This window comes from Thamnophis sirtalis, unplaced genomic scaffold, assembly GCF_051295495.1.
Source record: "Thamnophis sirtalis isolate CommonGarterSnake01/CBP01778 unplaced genomic scaffold, rThaSir2_p1.2 scaffold_13, whole genome shotgun sequence".
Taxonomy (NCBI): Eukaryota; Metazoa; Chordata; class Lepidosauria; order Squamata; family Natricidae; genus Thamnophis; species Thamnophis sirtalis.
Window position 1 is genome coordinate 28,748,658 of NW_028261393.1, and position 12,570 is coordinate 28,761,227.

General features: G+C 40.1%; 1 protein-coding gene across 1 annotated transcript in view; it reads left to right on the top strand.

Annotated features, from left to right (window-relative positions):
• The window catches only part of GRIK3 (glutamate ionotropic receptor kainate type subunit 3), a 289,005-nt gene that overhangs the window by 160,887 nt on the left and 115,548 nt on the right, over positions 1-12,570 (top strand). The window contains exon 3 of the mRNA XM_087728183.1: positions 11,103-11,360. Coding sequence (XP_087584309.1) covers positions 11,103-11,360 — 258 coding nt within the window. The remainder of the gene's footprint in view (positions 1-11,102; positions 11,361-12,570) is intronic.

Genomic DNA, 12,570 nt, shown 5'->3' on the forward strand with positions numbered 1-12,570 from the left:
AGAGGCCTCAGGGATACTGAGGCCTCTCCAGCTCCTCAACTTTCCAGATACTTCCAAGCAAGAAGAGGAGTTGGTGAGTCATGAGCCACGGTGATGCAATGGTTAGAATGCGGTACTGCAGGCTAATTCTGCTGACTGCCAACAACCAGCAGTTCGGCAATTTGATTCTCACCAGCTCAAGGTTGACCCATCCTTCCAATCTTGATAAAATGAGGAACCAGATTGTTGAGGGCAATATGCTTACTCTGTAAACTGCTCAGAGAGGGCTGTAAACCACTGGAAAGTTATATATAAGTCTAAGTGCTGTTGCTATTGTGAGTAGAGTGGGAGGTTGCTCACAGGGGACCCAAGGGCAATGTCAAGGTTCCAAGTAACACCCCCAATGAAAGAAAACTCTGAGGCTAGTGATTCCTCAAAGTTCCATTTTATTAGTGATGGCATATTGGCACATATGGGAAAACCTAAATCTGAGAGTTCTGGGTTTTCCTCACTGCACCCATCACATGGTCCAATCATTTCAATGTCCCAACTAGAGACACCCCCAGTCACTCCCATCCAAGTGCAGTGTGAGTGTCCTTGGCTCCCATAGAAAACGATGTTCTTATAGCTAATCTGCCACTGGCTCCTTGCAATCCTCCTCCCATTTTCCCAGGCCCTAAATGTGGCAGCCCTGAAGTTCCAATAAAAAAGATGGCTTCCAGGACTGTCAGGCAAGATGAAACCAAGGCCAAAAGTCCCAGGTCTTTTACCACAGGTATTCACTTCTCAAGGGAAAGTGGGCAATTTTTCTCTAATCCTGTGGCTGTTTTGCAGGGCAAGTCATTTGACTTGGGAGGGTTGTCAAACTCGTGACAACTGCCTTCACTGTCCAGCAATCCTGAGAATTTGGAGGGGAGGGAAACAATTTTGAGGAGGGGAGTGATGTGATGGAATGTGCTGTTGGAGGAGGAGAGGAGATCTCATTAGTTGCACCATGGCTTCCTAGGGACGGTGCAACACATTCCAGAGGGAGGGAGGGAGGGAGGGAGGGAGGGAAAGAGAGAGAGAGAGAGAGAGAGAGAGAGAGAGAGAGAGAGAGAGAGAGAGGATCTTCAAATGCACCAAATGCTATTAAAATTTTAAAATTTCAAGTTTCTTTAAAGAATCTTCCAAAACCAAGATCGAGTCATTTGCAAAAGCGTGTAGGTTCCTTTTCAAATCTTTATTCCTACAATCCTCTCATCATTTTATGTGTCTATTCAGTATTTCAAGATCTAGAATAAACAGGAGAGGAGACAATGGACGCCCTTGTCTTATTCCTTTTTGTAACTTGCATGGTTTTGTTAGAACTCCATTAACAATGATTTGTGCTTTCTGTGAAGTGCAAATCGATCTCACTCGTTTTATAAAATTCTCTCCAAAGTTGATGTCTTTCAATATCTTGAACGAGGAAGCCCAATTCAAATAGCCAAAAGCCTTCTCTGTATTGATCCAAGATCAATACAGTGCTTTTCATTGTGTTGCTCCTCACATTGTCCCTTAATGGTTTTTTAGATAAAAACGCACATTGATCCTCATGAATAAATTATTGCAAAATTATTTTCAATCTTTCAGCTGAAATCATGGTGAACACTTTGTAGTCGTTATTCAGTAGTGGTATCATTCTCTAGTTTCTTGTTAAAAGTTGAATTTTATACCTCTTTGGATATTAGTGCTATATTAGCTTCTTGATAACTTCTGGCATCTTTTCTCTTTATAAGATAGAACTCATCATGTTTTGTGAAGGATATAAAATTTCATCCTCAGAGCATTTATAGTAAACCACTGATAATAATCGGTCTTGTCTTTCCTGGCTTTTTATAGCTTCAGAAATTTCCCTTATTGTTATAAGTGCATTTATACATTGTTCTTCTACAATCCTTGATAAATTTTGTTCTTTAGATCATGTATTTTCTCTTTGTATTTTGATGTATGCAAATTAAAATAATATTCATTTAAAAATTTTATATGACCACATTGTACATTAATACTGTATATCCCTCTTATCATTTCAACATCATGTTCTTTTCTTTTTATTTTCATGATTTATATGTGACTTACTTCCTTGGTTTATTTGCAAATTCAATTTTTTCCCATTTCTCTTACTATTAACATAGATGACTCTCATTGTAATAGCTTAATTTATTGATAAATACTAATCTTCTCTGAAAAATTCTTTAATTCTTTTTTTGTCCAAAATAGCTTGTATTTTCTCTTGACTCTTCTTTTTGAGTTCACTATTTTATTATATAAAATAACTTGATAAAAGTTTTGCTTTCATCCCAAACCACTCTTAAATCAGTGCTTTTGCCTAAATTATCTTTAAAAAATTATTTTAATTTACATCCCTCCACTACTGCTTTGTGTAACAGCACTTCATTTAATCTCTATCTAAAGGAACTGGATTTCTTTTTATAAACCAAATTTACAGAATTAAAAACCTTAGTAAACACGTTCTTTGAAATGCAAATCATATCTATTCTTAAAAAGAATCTGTCCTTTTGGGAAGTAGGTCTACTCTCCTGAGTTGCCATTTTTCTGTCTCCAAATATCAACCAGCCCAAACCTGTTCATTAAATTAAAAAAAAAGTTGGCAATTTGTCTAGAATGAGTTTACTCTTTTTTTCAGAAATTCTCCAGTATTTCTCAACCTGGGCTACTTTAAGATATGTGTGAACTTCAACTCCCAGAATTCTTAGCAAAGCAAAGAATTCTGGGAGTTGAAGACTACACATTTTAAAGCAGCCCAGGTTGAGAAACACTGTTCTATCCAGTTATGGGAAATTACTAAATTCCAATCCCCTGTCAACACCAATGCCAGTTCTGGTATTAGTATGCCTGATGTGGTTCCCATCTCCAAGAAAGGAAAAAGAACCACACCCAGGAAACTATAGACCAATCAGTGTAAAGTTAATAGATGGGAAGATCCTGGAAAAGATAATCAAAAAACAGATCTGCGAACAAGTGGAACCAAATAAGGTTATAACTAGTAGCCTGCATGAGTTTGTTAAAAACATCATGCCAAACCAATCTTATTTCATTGTTAGATAAAGTGACTAAATTAGTAGACCAACAAAATGCTGTGGACATAGTATACTTAGATTACAGTAAGGCATATTTGACAAAGTAGAACAAAACCTACTTCTTGGTAAGTTAGGAAAATACGGGATAGACAACATCACCACCAGATGGATTTGTAACTGCCTGCCAAACCGAACTCAATGAGTAGTCTTTAATAGTACTACATCCACATGGAGGGAAGTAAGCAGTGGGGTGCTATAAAGCTCCGTTTTAGGCCCAGTACACTTCAATATCTTCATAAATGACTTAGATGACGGAATAGAAGGGGAACTCATAAAATTTGCAGATGATACTAAGCTGGCAGGAATAGCCAACACCCCAGAAGACAAACTCAGGACCCAAAAAAATCTTGACAAAGATGAACTATGGACCCTATCCAACAAAATGAACTTCAATGTGGAGAAAAGCAAAGTTTTACATTTAAGCAGGAAAATTCAAACATTATAGATTAGGTGAGACCTGACTCAAAAACAGTAACTGCAAGAGTGACCTTGGAGTTCTAGTGGATAATCACTTGAATATGAGCAGAGAATATGTGCAGCAGCACAGCAGCCAAAAAAGCTGATACAATTCTGGGTTGTATAAACAGAGTCATAGAATCAAGGTCACATGAAGTATTAGTACCATTTTATAAAACCTTTGGAAAGCCCCACCTGGAATACTGCAACCAATTTTGATTACCATATTACAAAAAAGAAGTTGAAACTTTGGAAACAGTTCAAAGAAGAGCAAGTAAGATGATCAAAGGTCTGGAGATTAAAACATGAAGAACGGCTGCAGGATTTGGATTTGACTAGTCTAAAGAAAAACAGAATTATGGGTGATATGATAGGAATATTTCAGTTTTGGAGGGGCTGCCACAAAGAAGAGGGAATCAAATTATCCTGCAAAGCACCAGAAGACAAGAAACATTGGCTGAAAACTAATCAAAGAGAGCTGCAACCTGGAATTAAGGAGACACCTCCTAAAAGTGAGGACAATTAACCATTAACAGCTTGCCTTCAGAAATCATGGGCACTGGAGGTTTTTAAGAAAAGATTAGACCAGTGATGGCTAACCTTTTTCGGATCACGTGCCAAAAGCGGGGGGAGCACAGGGGGGCATATGTAGGCATGCCCACACCCATAATGCTATGTGTGTGATCCCCCCACCACCATGCATGCATGCACCCGCAACCTCCGCCGCCCTTTTGGCCCACAATGGACCCATTTTTTGCTGTCTCTAGGCTCCAGAGGCTTTGTAGGAGCCTGGAGAGGATGAAAACAGCCTCCCCACCCCCCGGGAGGCTTCAGGAGGCTTCCCTGAAGGCTCCAGAGGGTGAAAAATGGCTGTACGAGCTACCTGGAAGTTTGAGAACTGTGATTTTCAATTCATCTCTAGGGCTGTTTTTTGCCCTCCGAAGGCTTCAGGCAAGCCTCCTGAAGGTTCCGGAGGGCAAAAAGCAGCCGTATGAGCAACCCAGAAGTTTGGGAATGGTAACTTCCGGATTCCCTGTAGGGCCATTTTTCACACTCGGGAGGTTTTAGGAGGCTTCCCCGAAGGCTTCCCTGAAGCCTCCGGAGCACAAAAAATGGCCCAATGCTCAAACCGGAAGTCTGTTCCCAAACTTCCAGTTTGTGCGTTGGGAAGCCTCTGGAGGGTGAAAAATGGCTGAAAAAGAAGGCCAATATAGGTTGGCCAATGCACACATGTGCCGACAGGGCAACACCATGCGTGCCCTAACAAATGGCTCCGCGTACCACTTGTGGCACATGTGCCATAGGTTCGTCATCATGGGACTAGGCAGTCACCTATCTGAAATGGTATAGGTTCTGGTTGAGCAGGGGGCTGATCTAGAAGACCTCCAAGGTCCCTTCCAGCTCTGTTTATTTGATTGTATTCTATTCAAGAAGAAATTATCTTAAATTATAGGAACTATATTAGGAAGTTTGGAAAAACTCTCCTGAGGACTGCAGATGTCTGCGAAAAGTTGATAATTATCAGTTGTGGATTCTTCAAAGTAAATTCTTGCACCCAGGAATCTAAATCCCTGCCCTTGATATCCTAAAATGATCCATCCTATGATTTCACATTAGAGTTCTGAGCAGAAATTCTGCACAGTCTGTATAAAAATGCAGAAACAAACAATTGTCAGATCCCTAAAAGTAATATTGCCATTCAGTTAGGAGGTGGGGGGCCTTCGAGTCGATTTATTAGCAGTGCCTGTGACAACTGATATTTTACAACTGGTTTCCTGGCGCCAAAGTGCCTTGCCATCACCCCCACCTTTTGGGGGAATGTTTATGATAGCCATGTGGGACGTTTCACTTTAATGTCTAACGGAAGATAACCATGGGAATGTATGTTTATTCTCAGGGCAATTGATAAAGGAAACATCTTCACATTTGTGTATTGGCTAAAATTTGCATTCTAAGTAATGGGAGGGGTCTCTACTGCTTTAATTCTACTTGCATTGCCTAAGGGGATTCAGATGTTGCTTTGAATTCAATGGCTCCTGTTGTGGCCCGGCAGGAGCCGTTGGAGCTGCCACCAGACTCCGACAGTGAGGGGCCCTATGAGTCGGCCCTGGAGGATGTGGAGGACCCTGGATAGGGTTCCGACTCCGAGCAGGGCGCAGAGAGACTGGTTGGCCACCAGATGGCACCTGAGCCTTGGATCAGTGGGGAGGAGACGAGAGAGTGATCCAGAAACCACCTGTGAGTTGTTCCAGGATGCACGCCGTTGAAGGGCTACTCGGCATCAGGAACAACTGCGTAATTACAGGAGGTGATTGCGCTCAGCTGATGGTCATTAAGCTCCTCTCCAGACTATAAAAGAGACTGCTTGTGCCACGCCCTTCTTGCAGAAGTCAATGCTTGGACTAAAGAGAAACGAACTTGGCAGGCTAGATTGCTGCCAGAGTTTGTTTGCATTGCTGCCAAGGTTTGTTGGACTTGCTGCCAAGGTCTTTATCTGTTTGTTTATTTGGCTTTCAGCCACTGAGAGTCTGGTCTTGTTATTAAAGGACATTCCATTTTATGCTTGTCTCGGCTTTCGTTACTGAACGGAGGAGGGGGTCAGAAGAGGCTGCCATACTACTTACTAAAAGGTTCCTTTTGAAATACTCCATTTCAAGAGTCTTCACTTTCTTAAGTTAGGAGAGGTGCCCTTACCCTTATTTTGCAGTTGTGTGCTTCTCCTGCAACTGAAGACACCCAGTAAGAGAGAATCTAAACTGTCTTGTATATCTTCCAGGTTTTTTTGCTTCTGCTGAATATGTTCTTCATCCGGATTTTTAAAATCAAATGTTTTATATCATTTTTCTAATATGTGTCTCTTGTAGTCAGATTGTATTTTGCTTCTATTTTTTAAAAAATAATAGAATATTTCATCTCTTTTGAGGAGCATTTGCTCCATTTATATTCACATTTGTAATCATAATCAAGCCATTTAAAAAAATCAATATTAGTAACAGCTAGCATCACCCCTTTCAGTTTCTTTCTCGATGGATTTTTTGTGTAGTCTCCTCTGAATGCTCCATTTGCATCTCCTTCAATTCTTCTTTGAATATAATTATCTCATCATCTGGACAGAATTCAGCCTAAACCTCTGCTGTTTACACATAACAATCACACTAAGATTCTGATAGGAATTCCTTTAAGAACATAATATTTGTATAATGCCAACAAAAATGTGTAAAGTCAAGGCTACGGTTTTCCATTGCAATGTATGGCTGTGAAAGCTGGACCATAAGAAAGAGTGAGCACCAAAGAATGGAGACCTTTGAACTCTGGTGCTGGAGAAGACTTCTGAGAGTCCCTTGGACTGCAAGGCGATCCAACCGGTTGGTCCTAGAGGAAATTAACCCTGACTGCTCTGTAGAAGGCCAGATCCTGAAGATGAAACTCAAATACTTTGGCCACCTGATAAGAAGGAAGGCCTCATTGGAGAAGAGCCTAATGCTGGGAAAGATTGAGGGCAAAAGAAGTAGTGGACGACAGAGAATGAGGTGGCTGGATGGAGTCACCGAAGCAGTCAGTGTGAACTTAAATGGACTCCCGGGGATGGTAGAGGACAGGAAGGCCTGGAGGAACATTGTCGATGGGGTCATGATGGGTCAGACATGACTTTGCAACTAACAACAACATTTATATTATCAATTTTTAATCTTATATTAAAATCCTGCTGCAAAATCTGATCCCTTGTCATCTTCCTTTTATTTTTTATTCTATAAAAATCATCAATTTCTGCCTCTGCATCCTGCTTCCCAGTCCCAAAAAATTGTCAAGCTTTAATAATCTTTTCTCTAATATCTTCATCAGAAGCATCAAAGTCTCAAGCAAAATTCCTTCACTTTCAATTCCAGGGGTGCCAAATTCTCTGTCTTTCCAATCTCAGCCTATGGCATCTATCTTACTCAGTATAATTTCCTTTGTCATTAGTTTGTTTTATCTCACCAGAGGTTTGTTGTACAGAGATTTCCGTTTTATTAACTTCTTGTTTTATTTCCTCTTTCATCTTTACAAGTCTTTCAGCCATTCTTTTTTTTAAAAAACTGTCAGTTTGGTATCATGTGCTTCCAATTAAATATTTCTTATTTGCTCAATGTCTGCAGAAATTCTGGAGTAATTCCTTTCTGCACGTTGCTCTAACAATCCCATCCTCCCTCCATTCTTGTAGTTTTTCAAGTAGTTGCCATTATGAAACAATCTCACTCAAGTGAAAAGGTAAAAGCAATATTTTCCCCTTTTCTTTTTTCTTCCCTTTTATTTTGGGGAGGTCTTCTTTTGCCTTTAATACTTTTTATCTTTAAGGGTACTTCAAAGTTGCAAACAATATCACAATCCATATCTTCATGGTTACAATCAACACCATATTCTGGGTTATATTATGGTTTTGTTTTTGTATAATTTGTTTTGTATACATCTGCACTCCTTGACAATAAACAAAAAGCATTTCCATGAAGACCAGGTTCTTTTTCCTAATTTAATTTACTACAGTTTGGTCTAGAGCAGTTTCACTAAAAACAGTCATTCAAAATAAATGTCCCCTTTAACTGTCAAAATCTTTCTTACTTTAATTCCTTTTTATGCTTTTTGTCAGAAAACTGTAAGTCATTTGTTTTTTCATTTATTGCTTTCTAATCCAAAAAAATGCTAACTCATGAAGTGAAATCTTTTCCTGTCATTCAAAAAATTCCTCTACAGTTATAAATTCATGAACTCTAAAGGGATTAAGAAACAAGGATAATGAAGTTCACCTGAACTTTATGTCCACATATGCTACACTAAGGTTGTGAGCTTAAATGGTTAGCTTAGAACAGCTGCTCAGTTTGTGAGCTGACTGCAAAAACTTCCCATTTCTGCAGTTTACTCATATGAGGAGCAACTGTCCAGAGTACTAGTGGGCAATCTCACAATCTCTCCTTTATCCAGAGAGACTTTATCAGCCACCATTCAACCTCTGGCTGCTGTTCATCTCACAATGTTGTCCCACTTCTTCAGAAAACTCTAGAGTTTATATATAGACATACGTAGAATCATAAGGCTGGAAGGGACCTTGAAGATCTTTTATTCCAACTCCCTGTTCAAGATGGAAGATTTTATTGCATCCCAGGTATATTACCATCCAATCTTTTCTTTAAAATCTCCAGTGATGGAGCACCCACAACCTCTGGAGGCAAGCTGTTCCATTGATAATTGTTCTTAATATGAGAAAAAATATAATTATTTCTAGATTGGATCTCTCTTTTACAAGCTTCTACCCCTTATTTCTTGTACTGCAGTTTGGTTCTTTGGAAAATAAGTCAATGTGAAAACCTCTCAACTACTGGAAGATACCTATCATGTCCTTCCTAATCCTTGTCTTCTTATTTTCTCCAGTTCACTACGATCCACACTGGAAGCCAGGAGCCAGTATTTTCTGTTATTTCTGTGCATTGCAAAATTGACATTAATCAATACAGATTAATTCTGTTACTGTATTTCAGCTTCACATTATGGCAAAAATCATTTCCCACATGTACTTGGGGAAAGACAGTTCTTCACTATCTCACCTCCACACAGAAATACACATAGCATTACTTATTCAGTGTTCTACAATCTCTCTCTTTCTCTCTCCCTCCCTCCCTCTCCCCCCCCCCGTCTCCATCATGATGTTTTCTTTTATATCCTATCCAGTTGTCAAAATCACAAATCATTTTTTCTTGTTTTAGACACAGAGTTTCCAGTCTGTAATAAATGTACAGACTGGAAACGGTTGTTTGCTTTGCTCTGATCAAACATGTCAATTGGACCATCTCAGAAAGTTCTATCATTTTCACCAACTACTCTTCCATTGTAGTATTGCAGATCTTTCAATCTTCATGTGTACAATAAGCTCCCTGCAGTTATCATATATAAAAGCAAAGTTCCATTTTTTCCAACTATTTATCCAGTAGTCCCAGAAGGAAAAGTTCCGGTTCCAGTTTTATATTAATCTTTAAAAACCTCTGAAGCAGTGTATGCATTTGGACCAGTGGTGGGATTCAGGCGGTTCGCACTGGTTTGGCAGAACCAATAACTAATTTTTTGTTGAGTTTGGCAAACCAGCTCAAAAATGGCCAGACTAGCATGCATTCATGTTCCTCCAACTTTAGTGTAGCCTGTGTGGACATAAAGTTCACATAGATCAGTTGCCACAACTTCAGTTCTCTGCCTAAATCAACATTTGCATTAGCAATGTTGTAAGTTTCAATGGAGGCATTTGATTTAAAGATGTTGATCAAAATCAGATCCATGGCATGATATACTTACATGTGGACTGGAACGGATATATAGCTGATCCAGTCCACATGTACAAATGCCATATTATGGATCTGTTGTCATTCCATTGCTTCTCTTCAGCCCTTTCTCTGGACCTTCTGCATGTCCTCAGTGCATAAACAGATGCCATTTGACTCAAAGCCTGGATGAAGCCAATCAACCTTGCTTGATATGCCATGCTGTTGGGTGGCATTTGGAGTTTCTCTGTTTGGCAAGGCAGGTCAGGTGGCTTTTATGGCTCAAAATGAAGTACCAAGACTGATTCATGCCTTCTGCATAACCTAATTTGCCTTCTTGGTCTAGAAATGCCTGCAGCCCATTCCTGAAGGCCCAGGGGTCCTTTTCTATAGACTTTGTCAAATCATCTTCCTTCAGAAATCTCTTTCCTCCAGTCTCATGGTATTCTGGAAACATTTCAGTGTTGCAAATCATTTTGCTGAAGGATGTGTGTATTCAGTGTGTCACAACCCTGGAAAGGGTTGTGACACACTGAGAGGTGATAACAAACATAAAGCTCTGGGCTACAACTCTGAAGATACACAATTCTTCTGATCTGCCTTTAATAGTTGGGAATGGAAATTCCATATATTCTGATCATAGCTGAACCCAAAGCCAGAGCCAACATCTGTGTTCTCTTTATAATATTTGTAAAATGTTTGCTCTAATACAGACTTTTGTGAATAAAATTAAATGATGTATGGGCAGTTACTAGAATGGCTAAGCTTATGCCATTGAAGAGCACTGCCCTCAAGATGATGTAGTTCTTGTAGGGATCCAGGAAGCCTTCAGAGGAGGCATAACACCAATTTCCTATGATGATATGCCAGTTCCACAACAAGCAGGGTCAAGAGATAGCTTAGTCTGTTGTTTAAGCATCTTTGCATCGTGTGATTCATGCCAACTGCATCATGCACACACCACTGAAACGCTGTGACCAGTATTGGCAATGGATACAAACACAGTCATAGTGTAAAAACTACTAGGGAAAATGAAAACTTAAAGTAAGAATGGAAAGCTAATGGATACAGAAAGAAGCATAGAAAGACACATCATGCTTAGTACTTAAGGGCTAAATGAACATTACAATTACTTGCTGGTGAGGCAGAGTAACACCTGGGAGGCTCCTGGGCTGGTTGGTCAGCCACACCATGGCTTCTGTAAGTTACACCTGATATCCTCCAGAGTAAGCCTGGCTAACGGTCTGGATCTTTTTCTTCCCAGCCTGTGACCAGCTTGCCCTGGGCGTTGTAGCCATTTTTGGGCCTTCTCAGGGCTCATGTACCAATGCGGTCCAGTCCATCTGCAATGCACTGGAAGTTCCTCACATACAGCTGCGGTGGAAGCATCACCCTTTGGACAATAAGGACACCTTTTATGTCAATCTCTACCCGGATTATGCCTCTCTCAGCCATGCCATCTTGGACCTTGTACAGTATCTGAAGTGGCGGTCGGCCACTGTGGTGTACGATGATAGCACAGGTAAGTTGGACCATTGTCAAAAATGTCTCCATTGGCCTTATTCCCTAAGCCTCAGGGAAAATATGGATGGTGGCTACCAAGAAAGGGAACAAGTGTTAAAGTTGCCCACATTCAGGAGAATGGACTGGACTGGCCCTGTCACCAGAGTCTCTTGCAGCTATTTCCTGGGCTCTTCCAATGGTGATAGTCCTGTTTTCACTAGTGTGGGCTGCCCTTGTACTCCAACTCCTCTTTTGTTGGGCAATCTTTAATTTTCTCTCTGCGTTGTAAGTTCTGTCATGTGATGTTTCTTTGAGTAAAGACCTGACTCTGCCAGTTGGCTGAAGGCTTCCCATTGGGGTGGTTGACTGACTAATAACAGATCTCTCACACACTCCACTCATCCTATTTCCACCCACCCCTTTTTAATTAGGGTTGAGTATTTATCTTTTTATTATTATTTAGTTCCTATAGTGTATAGGTTTTGTAAAATTTTATCTTTTTAATATTGCAAATCACCTAGAATTGCCTTGGGGTAAAATGGGTGGTCAATACATTTAATTAATAAATAAATAGTATAAATGTATTAAAATAATATTAATATGCTACTAAATAATATTTCTAACACTTCAGAGTGGCTGCAAAATGAGTGCTACTAGCATATTAAATAATAATGGTTGCCTCTTGTAATCTGCTAGAACTTATTCATTTCTTTTAGTGGGTCTCCATGGTCATGTATATGGAGATTCTCAGTCACCCAGGTCATGGTTGTCCATGTTGCCATGAACTGAGGAAGCTTCTCGGATGAGAAGCAAAACATCTTCAAGGAAAAACAAAGCCCAGTTGCCTTTTGAAAAAGCACCTTTGAGCCTCCTTGGTAATGTTTCTCCTTGGCTACAATAGGAAAAGGCTGTCCCTCTCCCTGCCCTTAGTCTTTCTTATGGCAGTCTGATGACCTTCCTCAGATGACTGCTAGGCTAGACTTTCTCCTTCAGATCTCAAATAGGGAAGGGTCCAGTTTTGCTGTCTTTCCCCAGAGGAGAGAGAACTGGTGATTCCCCCATCAAGGAGATACTTGAACCAACAGCATGCACCCATTTTCTGGAGGAGATGTCAGAGGATTGCTTCTGGCACTAGATGCCATTTAATGACACTTGTTCTTCTCAGCTTTCATTTCCTTAGCTTAAACTTGCTGCTGCTGTTGCTGTAATTGCAAAACCTGCTCACCTAT